The 16,870-nt window shown below is 33.9% G+C and overlaps 1 protein-coding gene and 1 long non-coding RNA gene across 2 annotated transcripts; one reads left to right on the plus strand and one right to left on the minus strand.

The window, feature by feature from the left end:
* Nucleotides 1-745: 745 nt before the first annotated feature.
* Nucleotides 746-7,486, minus strand: LOC135134555 (uncharacterized). The gene is made up of 3 exons (XR_010281355.1): nt 7,135-7,486; nt 1,294-1,370; nt 746-907 (listed from the first exon to the last, which is right to left on the minus strand). It is a non-coding gene; the product is annotated as an uncharacterized LOC135134555 (long non-coding RNA).
* LOC135134550 (facilitated trehalose transporter Tret1-like) lies at nt 1,807-12,513 on the plus strand. The gene is made up of 2 exons (XM_064063240.1): nt 1,807-1,960; nt 11,096-12,513. Exons 1-2 carry the CDS (start codon nt 1,934-1,936, stop codon nt 12,464-12,466), a joined length of 1,398 nt encoding a protein of 465 aa, XP_063919310.1. The 5' UTR covers nt 1,807-1,933; the 3' UTR covers nt 12,467-12,513.
* The last annotated feature ends 4,357 nt before the right edge of the window (nt 12,514-16,870 follow it).

Below are 16,870 nucleotides of genomic sequence, written 5' to 3' on the forward strand. Positions count from 1 at the left end.
AAACATTCTCCATAGAGGAGCAACAATCATCCACGAAAACAGTGATTTTAATACTACGACTTCTTCGCCACTCTTGTCAATGAATAAGGCAGCTTATTAGATGCAAATTTATGACACTACCCCAAACTTATTTTATTAGGTTAGCGGCTCTTTGTTGTGTTTAGCCAGCATGCTTCTCCTGAACAGGGCCGGATTACCTGTTTAGAGGTTTAGTTAAGATGGTCTTTCTTCGCAAACAATGAGTTTGGAAAAGCTAAAATCATAAAACCACTTTTTCGTGTTTCGTAGTGAAATATCACTAATCTCTAGATTTTAGCTTACGTCTGGTTCACATTTGATTACAACTCTAGGTATATCGGTCAACGTTTATCGGATTGAGTCAAGTTGGGCAACAAATTTACTCGACCAATTTACAGGAGATTTTGTTATATACTAAACCGTCAAACAAAAATCTACTTTCACTGTCATTTTTTTTCGAACTCTTTAAGACTTCCATGTGTTGCTGGAGGTTAGAGGTACAACGTTAAAATTTAAAACGTATGGATTAGTCATCAAATGATGCTGATTGACGCAGTGACGCGCTGTGATCATTAATTGTTAAAACTATGACAAATAGGTAAAAAATTTAAACATCATGAAAGCTCCTCTTCTGGGAACTTATTTCATTTTATACATGATATCACACTTAAAAAAAATCATTGAAAACACTGGTAAATTAAATACCTTGTTATATTCAAAACGGGTTTCACGAACACTTGTAGTTGAAATAAACCAGGTAATTAATAACAGGCTTTAATTTCTGTCAAGAGGTCCAACGCATTCATATCGAGCATTCATTAAGATATCATACAGTGCTGCTTTAAAGTCAACCCCTCCTTATGACTTTGGAACCTCTGGAGGTACAGCTCTGAAATTTAAAACGCATGTATGAATAATTAAATGGTACCAATAGTCTTCATAGTGACGTGTTGTGACTTTGAAATGTCAAAAGTATGAGATGTACTTAAATAAAAAAAAATAAATGACACAGGGGGTCGAGTGACATCTATTCTGAGAGCTTATTTTATTCAACAGATGATACCAAAGTTTAAAAAAAAAATATCAATGCAAAAAACCTATGCGCTTAAACGTAACCCTTACTTACACAAATCGGAACAGGAGCATATCGTTTAAACCAGTTTGCGGTACGTATACATAAAATGTGTCGATATTTTTCAAAGATTTTATTTTCATCTCCGTGTGAAGCACCCGAAATATAATTTACACAACAGAATTTTCCAGTTTACTACTTACTGGCATACCTTCCCTGCCTTAACTTCCAACAGTTCATCGAATTTATGTGGAGCTCGCTCTTCGAATACGTCGCAACCCTGTAATAAAGTTTTCCAGATCAGTAAGTGCATCATTTCAATATTTTTACAACACCCCAGCTACTGCAAGACCGAAAAGAAGCGCCTACATATCCAACATAAAAATTTAATTAACAATATCCATAAAACAGGAATCCATTTCGTGAACGCTTGCTAAATTAAAAAGCATACACGTAGCGGCATGAGTCCCTTGGAAATTAGAAATTCCTTCAGCACTCTCTCACATAATCCTCGCGAATAGATAACAAAGGACGTGACTACATACAAATTTGATGTAGTTGATACGCAAAAGCAACACAATAATGAATTTGTTGGCGCGGTCCGGACCGCATAGGGGTGGTGGGTCGATATGTAGCGGCTCTCCGCCGCCCCCGAGCAGACCGCGCACAACGCCGCCGCCGCTTCCAGGCTCTTGCAGTGCTGCGAAACTCGCTACATCGCGGAGATGGTCACGCGCTTCCTCGCCGTCAAGCCTCGGCCAGCCGCCTCCAGCCACCCCCAGACGCTGTGAAGCGAAGCTCCGACGCCGATGTTGCGCCATGTAGCGCTGGGCACGTGCTGCGATGACCCGAGAGCTTTACACCCACACGGTAAGCATTCTGCGCGATTTTCAACCGCCAAATTTTTGGAAAAGCTTACAAAACTGATAGATGATTCCGGCATACCATAACATTATGGATTATGGGTATGGTACGCATCTATCAGATTTTGGGTTCTTGATTTAATAGTGACAGCTACAAGTTGATCGTTTTTAAAGCTATTCTTAAGGCTACAAAGTAAGCAAAAAGGGTCAACTTGTCACGTTTTTCCGGAACTTCGTGTCGATTCTTTATCCTCCGGACCATTTACTGCAGTGACCGATCGCGGTAAATCACTTTCTCGCGAGAAAGGGTTTCATTTAGCGACATTTATTTTAACGGTCGTTTTAAGGCACATAAATCTATTTTCTACTCACAATTTTGAAGTTGTATGGCATAGAAAATAAAACGCTTTTTTTGTTTACTCTTAAATGCACATTCTGTCTGTAAAGTTTAGTTTTCGACAATTATGTCGAAAACTTTAAGAAGACTTTCTTTCATTAATCATGTTGCTAAAGGAACCGTAATTACAGTAGGAACTAACCAAAACTTTTTGTGCAATACGTATAAAACTACTTCATTGAAAGTACGTCAGGTACAACTTAGAAGAATCAATTTAAATCAAATATTATAACTCTTATCATCGAATAGCCTCCAGGTTAAAAGCTTTCAAAGTTACTGGGGAAAAAATTGTATAACAGCTGAATCGAAGAATTTTATTCACTTACAGAAATAACTTAGTTGAACACTCTGCTCGTAACGAACTTATTCTTTCCGTATTCATTCATTGCGACTGTTATGAATAGATCAGAGTCATAATTATTATTTAACACTGGGAGGTATGTTTTCAGTTGTTTTCAACTACCCCAAAATGTTCAATAAATTAAAAAAAAACGATAGAGTGATCGCCTTAAAGAAGAGTAACTACTTTCTATGTTAGGAACGTTTATGCATTCATAAACTCAAATTCATCAGTGTCATAAAATCTGGAAGTCTAAAAATAATGACAAGCAAGCTGTTTGAGACAAATTAGAAGATTAAGTTACTGTTGTTGCGACACTAATATCATGTCATTATTCATAGTGACACTTACCGTGTTAATTTTGGAGGAAACGTCCTGAAAATTACCACCTGTATTGTCGTGACCCGGTCAACGAAATCTTGATTCTTGATGCCTGACTAAATCTGTTGTTAATAACAGCAAATTTTAACAATTCCCACAGCTACATAACAAATGGAGAGGTTTGTTCCTTCTCGGGAGAAACTTCAACCGAGCAAACTTAAACTAAGGTTTTAAAGCATTCAAGCTACATGTAATAATATGGCAAAGTCGTATCGGAACAAAACTATTCATTTCCCAGACCGTTCAAAAGCAAACTCAGGTGTCAACAACGCTGCAACTTACTAAACTCGCACTCCAATAAATCTCTAACTTCGCAGTAGGTACATTTGAGATATGTTTACAAGCGATCAATTTATTTTGCATGACAGATTTTTGTCGCTTGTCTTTTACGTGGTGTATATTTAAAAGAATTGTTTTGGAGAGTAATGCATAAGCGTGTAGCGAACATTAAGGCCAGGAATTTACGTTGACGATTATTGTTTTAAAAATTTGCCTTAAAGCTTATTATTCTGCGTGAATATAACAGTTTTGACTTGCAAAACCCATTTAGTCGGACCAGGCTTCTCGGATATTTTTTGAAAGTTAGTGAGTAGTAAAAAAAGTCATACGTGTATAAAACACTGATGATGACCCAAATGAAAGGTAAAATGGCAGCGCCGCCTACAATATATCGCTCAATATTCCTAAAAGATCGCCGATTCCTCATTTGAGGGATAAAAGAACTAGAGTCCGTAAAATAAGGATGGAACGTCATAGACGATAAAACCACTAGCTTTTGTTGCTATAAGACATATACAACCTTCAACCCTTCACCGCAACAAAAAGCAGTTTATTGAGTAGTGGGTGTCTAATTTTATGAGGTTCCGCCCTTATTTTTATGGACTGTGGTGCTTATTAATTGATTGCGAGACTGAGAAAGAATATGGTGATGAAAAATGAAATGAAAATAACAACGCTCTTGATCTACTTAATCAACTATTACTAAAACTGTACTTTAAGCCGCTTTTATAAATGATTGGGTTTTACTACCAATGCAAGTTCCAAATTTACAATGAAACAACAGTTAAACCTAATTTTTCAGACATTAAAATGTAAATGGAAGCCATCGCATTGTTGTAGTTAATTGTAACGCAGACGTAATGGCTTCTACGATGCCTGTAATACAATTTCTTCGTATTTTACAAGCAAGTTCTCCAAACGGACAAATGTAAAGTAGCGACTTAGTGAGATAAAAACAAAGTCAAGTTCAGTACTGATATGTAAGTATAAAAATTTTATGATGCTTAAGTCATCAAACAAGTTATTGGTTAAACAGTAAAAGACATCAGTTTATACAAGGGATAACTATAAAAAATTGAAAAACTTTTTACATTAAAAAGCACTATCAAATCGAGGGATCCATGCATAATAATGATAAAAACTATGAATTTATTTTGACTCATCCATCATTCTCTCCGGGTCTTCACAAGCGAAAATGATATTTATCAATTTATATACAGTTTTCAGTTCATTTTAATTCACGTAAGCTATCGTTTTATGTTAATAAATAAATTTAAGTTTTTTACGATTTTTATAAGTAAAAGCAACAATATAAGTAATTATTTTTCAGATTAAAGTTTAATTTTAAATTGAAAAAGACTACGATATTTAGATGTTTTTATTTCATCAGCGGAAACTAGAGAAGTATTATAATAGGAAGTAAATCTATCTTTATAACAGATAATAGTTGTTTATTTTACACATTCAAAGTATTTCATGTTAACAAAAACTGAAATCGCGTTTACTTTGTATTAAATTACTCAACAAACCCTGGTAAGGTACACGTTTTAGTTTTATTAGTGTTTTTTTTTTTGTGTTTATACCTACTTGTTTACCTCTGCCAATAAATCGTAAGCCAAAGAAATCCTGAGCTTGTTTAGAGAATACAGCTGCTTTTAACTTTATTAGTATATAGAGTGGTTTATATCTGCTGTAAAGAATTTACATCGTTTTAGCACCTCTCATCGTATTTTACTTTATGCGTTTTTAATGACTTTACAGAAATAACAGCTTTATTTTTTAAATTCAAATATGGGGCAAGCCTGTTGCCGTCTGAGTGTAAAATCGCCGTTTTGTGCCGCCGTGAAAAAAGTGTCTATGTTTTTCATAGTGTTTGTTTCTATCCAATTCCATCTGTAAGAACTGTAATTATTTATACCTTATTTCGCAAAAGCGAAATGACAAGATACACTGAAGAAAAACATTTCTAAATTAATATAAATCAATTCTATAAAATTATTCTTCACTTCTTCAATGGTTCTCTCACTGCGCCTTTATTTCGTGTGCTAAAGTACGATGTGTGTAGTTTATGCTACTAATATTCTGGAATTGACGATGTTGGTAATATAGTGGCGATCTTCATCTGGTGGTTTCAGTATTCTTGTTAACATGGGTGGGTATATATTGTTACGTTGATCGGTGAATAAAATCGGCGTGGGTAAAACTCAACAATCTATTTCTTAATAACTCAAATTTACACGACTGATTACACAGAGATTATGTACAAAATAATTCCGGCACAACTTGACTGAAACCCATAGGCGTCCTACCGGGGCGGCGTTTGGGTTTATTTCGTAACAATATATACTATTTATTCTATTTTAGAATGATAATCTTGTTTATACGCACCCAAATGCGGGCATAAATTGACCTTTATGACACAAATCAGCCAAAAATTGCTAAGCAACGATTGATTATTCATTTACATTAATTGATTATTCAAACAAGCTTCGATATTCAACAGTTTTATTAAAGTTGGAAAAATAATATTTCATCAAATCATTCCCTGGCCGACTTCAAATTCTTCTAAAATTTCTTTTGAATAAACGTTGTCCGCTTCTTTAGTTTGCATTTTGAAAATCGAATTATTTAACAAATAAACAACATGGTATCCATAATAACATCAAAATAAATAGCCAGCAATGTATTAAAGTTCACATCGGCACAATTCACACAATCTTGCCGGAAATACACAATATTTCGTTAAAAATATTTTAGAAACTAAAATAGAACAAAACGTTGTATGTACCACGGGCATAATTGTCGATTGTGGCCCTCGGGAAATTAAAAACCCTCCTTCGTCGGGCTTTAAACATTCCCTCGTGCCATAATCTTCCTAATTATGCCCTTAATGGATAAATAACTATTTTCGAACAATTTAATACGAAAGATTATCGTTAGGATTCAAAATAATCCCTAAATGTCCCTTGTTCTTGAATATTTTCTACTGAATGAAGAGATATTACTCTGTTTCACTATACTAGTTTCTTTCTACGTTCTATTTCTCGTTTTCTTTTGTGTTTGTTCCAGAATTTGTTCCCATGTTTTTTTCCTATTTTTCCTCTTAAAATTGCATATACAATTTTTATATTTTCAGTAGTATATTCATGGAACATGGATTTAAGATTGTTTGCGTGACTTTTCCTTTTATGGTGATAATGTAAAACATTAAAATGTGAGTAACTTATTATCATTTTCCATGGAACCCTATCATCTGTTATACAACACAGGGCATTTTTTGCAGGTATTCCTATTTTTTTTTATACCGCGTGTCTGGAAAATAACGGATCCAGTACGTTACATACCGGGGTTTTGGGAGTCCCAAAAAAATAATAAAAAAATTCTTTATAATGTAGATTACGAAAAATACGTAATTTTATAAAAGTAAAATTGGCAACACTGCACACATCTAAGGCGTGAATACCTTCGGCTTACTTTCTGGTTTCCTAGTAACGATGGTGACTGAAATCCACCTTCGCTTTATATCAGGCAAACATTGTTGTCAAATGGAATTTTATCAAATTATTACAAAAACAACACAGCCATATCTTTGTGCACTCTAACTGAAATGGTAATTAAACATGGTCATGGGCGAGAAAAATATCAACTAAAAGTTTTATTACTGGTTATTGTGATAATGAATGAGTTGTTTATTTGTTAAACGCAGCAAAAGAACCAATTTTAAAATCATTATAACTCCACCAAAATGTGAGAAGGATTTTTTTACTATTTTTCCCAGACTCACCAGTTGATTTAAAGAGCGGAGAGTAAATCCGCCATTTTCCAGACACTCGGTATATCAAATGTAGCCACACTACACCACACATTTTGACTAGTTTTCTTTGTCAATCACATTTCCACCCGACATAAGTAAACGCAATAACCAATAAGAGTAAAGGTCGTCAGCTGATATTGCAGTTAGTACACCGAGTCGGTAAAAACCGCTTTTTTCTTCATAGAGAATATAACATTCGGTACATGGTATTCTAAGAAATGAGGCAACATATTCTTTTAAATCTAAAATCAACACATCGAGATACTATTCTGAAAGCCTGTAGTATATCATCTGAAGAGAGACCTTGAAACTTTACACACAGCATTCACAACTTAGCTTAAAGTTCTGTTTTAAACAAATTACAATTTTAAGATATATTTCTTGCCTTGTTTTAAATCTTGTGTACCTCGTTTAGTACAATCACTGTCATAATATAATTATTATTATTACTAATTACAATTTTGTAAGATCCCTCATATCGAGATAATACAAAGATAATAAATATAACTGATAACAATATTATTGAAATGAAGTCGGAGGTTTTCATGCCCAGAGTCAGTGCCGAAACTAGCTATAGGCCGAGTAGGCCCTTGCCTAGGGGCGCCAACGGCAAGGGGCGCCAAATTCGTCCAAAAATTATGTTGTATAGTTTTGGAAATTTCATTGTACCCTATAAAATTTTATTGGCAATAACGAAAAACACAGTAGTACAATAGCAAGAGATATTTACAACTTAAGTTGTCGCGTGCCCGTAATCCCCAGATGTTAGAAACCAGAATAATCCAGGTCCGGGCTGGGACCATCGTTACTTATGAACGGAAATGACCATTATTTTATGAGTACAACTACCTGCCAAATATTCTCAGACAAATTCGAGTGAACTGGTGTGAGCCATAAATATTTCTTACCATTCTACTACTGTCCGTCTCGTTATCGTCAATAAAATTTTATAGGGTAGAATGAAATTTCCAAAACTATACCAAGAATTATGTCATATTAATCTTTTTTTATTTTGAACGGAAGCTCAGAAACATGTAACCGGTGCGACAGGTTTTTTAATGTTGGTTTTATTTTGAACTTATATAATATTTATAGATTTATACATATTATATACCTATATGTATAATCTCGAATTTTTTTTCTTTTTTTTTTTATATTTTATCATAGTATCTGTTTTGCAAACTTATTAAAAAATATAAATAAAACTGTTCTGTAAAATTGCATTTTTATGTGTAGGGGCGGGGCGCCTAACGCAAGGTTCGCCTATACCTAATATTCTTTGGTTTCGGCACTGCCCAGAGTCATTAATATAAGGACGTTTTCCGAGCTGGGATCATGTGAAATTTAAAAAAGGTTTCGACATTTCGCCCACTTTCGTAAAGAGCATCTTCAGGAACGAAAAGTTCAATGAAGAGAGAGAAACCCTATTCCAAACCCGGAAAACGTCTTTATATCAATCTGAATTTATAACCAAACGTTTTTTAATGTTTTAAAAATTTACATTATGCCATGGTAGTCTTGTGAGTTAATTTTGAAACGAGACCTAGAAAAGTTATAAATTTTCCCGTCAAAAATAGCCCTAAAATATTGTCAAAAAAGTACAAAAAATCATCAAATAATTATTTAATTTTTGTTTGTTTGTTTGAGAGCTGAGTTAATCGGGATGGTTCTAGCTATGTTTAATGATAATTATTTTAGCCATTTCGAGATAAGTCACTCATAACAGTCATAACACAGTTGGTGTAGGAGTCAACTCTCCAGAAAGTGAGGACTGCGCGTCGACCGTCGCAGCGAATCTTAACCAATTTCAATATTTTTAAAGGTTCGTTGCTTTTGTGTCGACGGTTTTAAGTACCAACACTTACTGATAATACGGTTTTTAAAATAAGAAGTACAGCTCAAAATGGAAACAGTATTATTAAAAACTTCCTATTACTGTTTTAAATATGAATTAGGCTATTTAAACAACAATTAATTAATATTATTTATCAATAGTCATACCATATTTAATTTTCAAACTAAAAATGGTGTTAGTCAATTCACTAATTTTACGAAAACTATCTTTGGTTCAACTTTACAATATCTTCTATATACTGACCTATCAACGCCCAGCCCAAACCGCTAACGCTAGAAAGTTGAAATTTGTAGAGAAGGGATTTCTCGAAATTCATCCCCTAAGGGAGTGAAAAGGGGTGATAAAATTTGTATACGACCAATATGTCTAATATAAATTTACATTGTTATGTGAAACCTGCTATTAATTCTCTTCAATACAAATAATGAAACACATATTTAAGCACTTTCGAATATTCAACCCCTAAGGGGGCGAAAAGGGGTGTGTATTGGCAAAAATATTTTGATGGTAATGTTTATGTAAAATCTGATATTAATAGTCTTCAACACAAATAACGAAACACGTATTTAAGCATTTTCGGAGATTCAACCCCTAAGGGTGTGAAAAGTACTGGTTAAGTTTGTATGGGAAACGTATTTCTATTGATAATTTGAATTTTTACGTGAAACTTGATATTAAATTAATGCTCTTTATTACAAAGAATGAAACGGGAATTTAAGCATTTTCCAAAATTTTCTAAGGGAGTGAAATATGGAGGTTAAGTTTGTATGGGAAAAATATTTCAATTACAAATTAAAATTTTTACGTGAAACTTGGTAGTAATGCTCTTCAATACAAATAATGAAACACGTATTTCAGATTGTTTCGAGATTCCACCCCTAAGAAAATGAAAGGGGATGAGCAAAAATATTTTTATGTCGATTTTTACTGGGAATTGTATTAATGCCCTTCAACACATTTTTTACTTGAAGGTTGGTAATAATGCTCTTCAACACAACGAATCGTCTACGCGAGCGAAGCCGCGGACGAAAAGCTAGTATAATATAAAACAAAGTCTCTGTCTGTCTGTTTGAACGCGATAATCTCAGAAATTATTGTACGGATTTTGATGCGGTTTTCGTCAATAGATTGAGGGATTCAGGAGGAAGGTTTTAGTGTATAATTTATGAAGGTTTTGTCTAAATTGGCCGAACTATGATAATAATTGTCGAGTAAGTCAGAAAAAAATCGAGCCATCTGAAAACTTGACTGGTAAACCGTTCGAATATCGGGGTTGCATATTTGTTTTGGTTTTATAGTGTTGTCTGTCGTGCATTATTATTAAATAGATCACTTGAAAATGTGTTTTGCAAAGAGGTTTTATTAATGACATATTTTTGTTTAAGTGAATTTTAGAAGTTAATGCACTTATTTCAGTACCTAGGAATAAATAACAGTGTTTGTAATATATACCTTAAAATACGATGTAATTCAACATGATCTTGACAACAATTATTTTTATTTAACTGAAAAACCACATATCAATCAATTTGTCTTTTTCTGACACACGATCTACCAAACCCATATCTAAAACAATTGAAGTTCGATTTTTTTTGTCATTCGCTTAATGTGCGTGATTTAAATTAGTTTACTAATTTTTGAACACCCGTTATATTAAATTAAGCATAACAATAGGGAGTAGACAGGTAATTATGGCCTAATTACGTTTTAATTTTAATTAATTGTGGCAAGCTGATTCAAAAGTTCGCAGAGTAATAGGAAAAACAAAAAATCATTCCATAGGTTGCTGGAGTTTTCTTAAAGCGTATTTTAGCTTCTTTTTAAATGTTTTACGAGTGTGTTTTACTCCGCAGTCTTCAAAGGAGATAACTTCAATCTCGTAAACAAATGCAATCCCATGTAAGTTCCCTAACTGACGCACGGTATCAAAAGACACTCCGCTTTCCTTAAAATATCACCCAACGAAATTTAAAGTAAGAGTAATGTCACAGTGCGACTTCTATCTTTTACGCAAAATATTCGATTTTTTTGTACATCATGCGACATAATTTTTATAACCATAGTTTTCTGTTTTAGATAGCGGGACCTGGAGGACGCCTTCTCGTAACCGGCAAACCTGAATACCTAGGGCAAGTTTTAGCCTCACTTGCGGTTTCTTTGGGCACGCTTACTGCAGGACTGGGGAAAGGTTACAGTTCCCCAGCGATAGCCTCCTTGCAACAACGAGACGCAGATGCTTTTCCGGTCTCAAGACAAGAAGCTAGCTGGCTGGCAAGTCTCTCCATGTTAGGAGCATTTTTTGGTGCTCTCCTCGGTTGTGCCGCAGTTCGATGGGGAAGGAGACGCACACTTATTTTAACAGGCATTCCACTGTCGATCTGTTGGATCATCATAGCTTTCGCCGTCAGCGTGGAAGTAATGTGTTTCGCTGCCTTCGTCAGCGGCTTTTTAATTGCAATTGTCCAATTAGCCGCTCAAGTATACGTTAGCGAAATTGCGGCACCTTCCATTAGAGGCGGATTAAGCGGCATGCTTAAAGTTGCAGGCCATGCTGGTGTGCTGGTAGCATACGCAGCTGGCGCTTTCTTGGATTGGAGGCAGCTAGCGGGATTAATTTCTCTCGCTCCAGCAATAATGTGCGTAGTTATGTGGAAAGTGCCGGAGAGTCCTGGATTCCTGGTGCTCCGAGGCAGGGATGATGAGGCAGAGAAGTCCCTTCGTTGGCTGAGGGGCGAGAGTGCAGACTTACGGTTTGAGCTTGCTGTTTTGCAGGCTCATGTCCTGACTCGAACCGTTACGACGAATCATAAACTGCTTTTGCGGACCCTAACGACGCCAGCTCTCATCGCGTGTGGCTTGATGTTCTTTCAGCGTTTTTCAGGCGCTAACGCTTTCTATTTCTATGTAGTCAGTGTGTTTAAGGAAACGTTCGGTGGCACAAACCCTCATAGTGCAGCTGTTGCGGTCGCAATCGTCCAGTTTTTGTCGTCTCTGCTCTCCGGATTGCTGGTGGACAGCGTGGGAAGACTGCCGCTTTTAGTGGCGTCCAGCGTTTTGATGTCACTTGCGTTAGCATCCTTCGGATCTTTCGCTTATTACGAAGACGCACACCATAAAAACGTTCCAAATTTGGACTGGATACCCTTACTTTGCGTGTTGATATTTACTGTAGCTTTCTCTCTGGGAATTAGTCCGATTTCGTGGCTGCTGGTCACGGAATTGTTTTCGCTAGAACATCGAGGTTTAGGCACCGCTTTAGCCACAGCTTTCAGTCATCTGTGTTCTTTTGTAGGCGTTAAAACTTTTGTCGATTTCAAGGAGTTGTTAGGGTTACATGGAGCGTTCTGGTTGTATGCTGCCATTTCAGTTTGCGGTTTGTGCTTTGTTGTATGCTGCGTTCCGGAAACCAAAGGCAGGGATCTGACAGAGATAGATACGGTGAGGTGATCAAACGCCAGCGGGGGGAAACGTAAAATTTCTATCAGTGTAGTCGAGAGGTATTGCTGATTCTTTATTAGTACCTTTACTTTGTGATAACGAATGTACAATCGTGATACTTTCCCCCTGCAGTATCATTTTCTTAACATTACGTTTCAGAACATATCGATTATATAGAGAATTATTTCGTTAAAACAATAAAAACAATCTTTGGCGCCGAGCTTCAACTATACTACCTACCAAAAGTTTAAATAACTACTATATCAAAAAATATATCGTTAGATTATATCAACTGTTGATGAATTGTGGTCCATTTTGACAATACCACCGTTTGACAATACCAAGTAGACAATACTATTATACCTAATTAAAATTAAAATGCTAGAGTGACGATTGACTTAATCTTTAAAACACTTAGGTGCTATTTAGAAGCTTTAGCAGAGATAATCAATTAATGTACCTAATTAGTTGATAGAACATGCAATGTCCAGTGTCATCCCCACTAAGATTTTCTGCTTTGTCTCCAGCTGTTCAGTTATGTAAGTTCCAGTATTCACCACACAAAACCAACTGCTACAATAAAATTAATAATTGGGTTAAACAATTAAATAAATTAATGGCAAACAGTAGTCATTGTTCGACCTCAATTTCTACGAAATTACGGAGGCAAATAAGGAAGCTTCCAATAATGTCGTTTATTACCTTATATACTGAACAGCTGAATCCATTGTGGTTTAAACAATAAAGCTCAATCTAAAGTAGCCTATTTCCATGATAATATTTTACAATAGGTACTGTGTAAAATGAAACGTCTAGTCAACGACTGATGTACTCGCAGTCGTGGTTCTGGCGATAAAACTATTAAATTTTCCTATTGTTTGTATCATTATCGCGACAACTATTTATCACAACTGTGTTTGATAACGGGCATAAACAAACTTCAATCTAACTGAAGCCGTGTATACCCGTTCCACTTATTTTGTTACAATACAAACAAAGTTTGTTGTACGAATTCGTTTTAATAGTTTTTAGAAAAAATTATGAAGAAAAACTTTAAACCGATCAATAATGTTTTAAGTTTTTCGTACTGAATATTGTACGTAGTCATTATTATCGTCAATTATTGTCAGTTGTTACATTATCTATAATGTTTACGGTAAAGCTTTTAAAACATCGTGAAAGCTTGTACCTAAATAAACAGGTAATGTGATGAAACAAACAGCAGGAAACATTATGTAATATGTATTACTTCCGCTAAACTGTAACTACAAATACAAACATACTATTTATTACAAATAAATCTATTGTTCATAGCTGGTCTATGACATTATGTGATGTTTATGAATGAACAAAAGTGTTTATTGTAAAACAAATTACTTAGTAAGTTTTGTGAATGCTTCGACAATAATTTTTAAAAGCTCCCTTTTTATAATAGTTTACTTTGTACTAGAAGATTTATTACGAAATAAAGAATGATGAGACAATAAAATTTCGTTTATTTTCTTTCTAACGCTCTCGAAATTCATTAACAAACCAAAACCGCATGTCAGATAAGAATACAAAACTTTTGTAAAAAATAAAAAACAAATACCCAATTAAGTCCGAGAAATATATAACCCCTTTTATTTATTAAAACTTTAATTTGTATCCAGAGAACAAGCTTCTATATTGTGAAATATAAAACAATTAATTGTCAATTTCGAATTTCTCGCAAAACATAAAAAATTCAACCTTTCCCAACATTTAATTAGTCTAGTCACGTAGTAGACACAATAAAAGTTTAATTTTCCCTTCTCTGTAAGCAACCTACGAATATTACATAAATTAAGCTCAAACACTTTTAAAGTGTAGAGCTTTAAGTTTGGTAATAAAAGCAAAAAATAAACAACTAATAAAAAAGAAATCGGACGTTCTGTTTAAGTTGGGTGAACACAAACTTGACGAATACTACTTCGACTACCTGGTATTCCGAGATTATAGTAACACTATGACTAGTAATAGATAATAAATATATTTATAGCAGAACCAACATAACAAAGTTTTTTGAAATTTTAGTAATTCTCTAACATTAATTTAATGACTACAGAACATCACACTTATTTTTTCATTATTCTTTTATTTATTTTATCGTTTCTTTGACACAAGCTGATTTTACTGTAGTATCTCATTTCTGACAAAAAAAGTTGAGAATGGTTCTCCTGTAATTTTGTACGCTAAAAACAGCGTTCCGAAATTTCCATAAATACCTTAAGTGAGATACGGATTTGTAGATATACGTGATGAAAAATTTCACCAAAATTTTAGAAATAATGGTGATGATAAACAGTTTTTAAAAAACTGTCCTTGTGTTATAAGTGTAGCGAAAGTTGTGAACCGGTTACAATTTAAATTTCATAATAATAAATAGATCTCTTAATAATAATAGAGACATTACGTTCTGAAAATGTAGTGAATACCCCACAAGATCCAAAAGTAGTAGTAACGTGTAGCAGAAAGAAAGGAACCCTACAAGTTATTATATGTGTGCAAATTCCACGATTTGGATTATTTAATGCTTGTTACCACATATATATTTTTTAATTATATCTGTTATAAACGGTTGTATCATAAAAAAATAAGCTGGGTCTAATGAGGAATGTACGTAATAAAGTGAACATAATTTGACGAACGCAAATCAGGCGAAAAAATATGTATGTTGTAAAACGAAAAAAAAACAGAGTAGGGAAATGGTCTTTGTTCAAAAGTAAAAAAGGCTATAAGCATGGTTTATAAGTAGTTAGTTACTAATGAGGTGTCATTGCACAGTATAATTATGCATAGTTTTTTTATTAATGTTAAGTTATTAATTCTCAATAATCTACACAATTAATGACGACAATTTTTACAGTTGCCAAATTTAATTTTTTGACCAAATAAATGTCTGTTTCATGTTCACTTGTCAGAAAACAGGACTTGCTTACACTGAAATGTATTAAAAATAACTAACATTTTAATAATCTTTTTAACAAGCAATATTGCAAAATTGAAAAAAAAATGACTAATTCTACACTGACCGGCAAAAAAAAACCGGCCACCCTAAAAATTTTGCAAAACCAAGCTTTAAAAATTATTAATTTAACTAGTGATCGTCATTTTATTAAAGAACCATTCACTATTGACACATGAGGTATAAATTAGCAAAAAAAAGGAAGCCAATTAAACGCAGAATTAAATTTAATAACAGAAACAGAGCGACACTTTGAGAGACGTCTGTAAGAGTTGACGGAATTATTTTCGCGTGAAAACGTTTATTAATTGCCAAACTTATAATCAAATGACGAAAAACATTCTTTACAACAAGAGCCTCCTTTACTGTTTTTTTTTTAAGAAAATATCGTACTTGGTCTGTTATTGTGTTAAATTGTGAATTATTCTTTAATAAAATAACGATTACTAGTTAAATTAATAATTTTTAAAGTGGTTTTGCGAAATTTTGGCCGGTTTTTTTTTTAATAATAATGAAAAAACTTTCAGAGTTTAAGTAATATATTCGTAGTCACTGCTAAACGTGTTTCGGTACACAGTACCGTCTTCAGGCAGAAGAGAAACTGTTTTTTTGCCGGTCAGTGTATTTATATTACAATCTGTGATGTCTGCTACATCATTTTCCTACTAAAAATACTTCGCTTTTGCTTGTATTTTCTGCTTCACTTTGATTAATTATTTCTTTTGCATATATTTCTTCAAACACAACACATTTATCAATAAAAAACTTATAAACTGCAAATAATATAAAATATATAACACACCTATCAGAAACAAGTCTTTGTTTTGAGGTATTTTTCAAAACTTTATTTCAAATATTATAAACAGCAGCAACTTTGTTGTTAATTTTAATTGCATTAAATTCCCTTACTGTCCAAAAATTTTAATATTTTCTACTTGCCATCTTTTATTATTAATTTAAACAGCTGGAATTCACTTATTATAGTGTGACTCTACAATGAGGGTCGAACTTTTGACATTTGTAAATTAATTACATATATGTAAAAACTACGGGTGAGGTAGTTAATATTTTGTAGTTTTTCAAACCCTGGCTATAAGGTCACTTACGTCACTAGAGGAATTCGTTCACCAGATGCAACCAAAGAGATGGCATTATGCAACTCAATATACTTTAAACATATGCCAAGGATAATAAAAAACGTATCCGCTTCCACTATAACAGTTTACAATTTTATTCGTATAGGTACATTTTAAATTTTATAAAAGCAAATTAAAATTTTGTGTATGCAACCAACAATATAGTAGAAAGTGATAATACGGGATGAACGTAGTATTTGGATTTCTCGTCCATTCTCCCAATTTTCAAACAATTTTCCGGTTTACCTAACTTCCGTTCGTCACAAATTATGTTCGCCTTTATAAATAGGG

The sequence above is a fragment of the Zophobas morio genome, unplaced genomic scaffold (genome assembly GCF_036711695.1).
Source record: "Zophobas morio isolate AGI-343-1 ecotype UQ-CSIRO unplaced genomic scaffold, CSIRO_AGI_Zmor_V1 ptg000023l, whole genome shotgun sequence".
Lineage (NCBI taxonomy): Eukaryota > Metazoa > Arthropoda > Insecta > Coleoptera > Tenebrionidae > Zophobas > Zophobas morio.

Bases quoted from the DNA above. Each gene is read 5' to 3' on its own strand.
- LOC135134550 (XM_064063240.1), top strand. From the start codon at position 1,934: ATGACCCGAGAGCTTTACACCCACACG. The intron at 1,961-11,095 runs GTAAGCATTCTG...TTTCTGTTTTAG, and splicing joins GAGAGCTTTACACCCACACG to ATAGCGGGACCTGGAGGACG.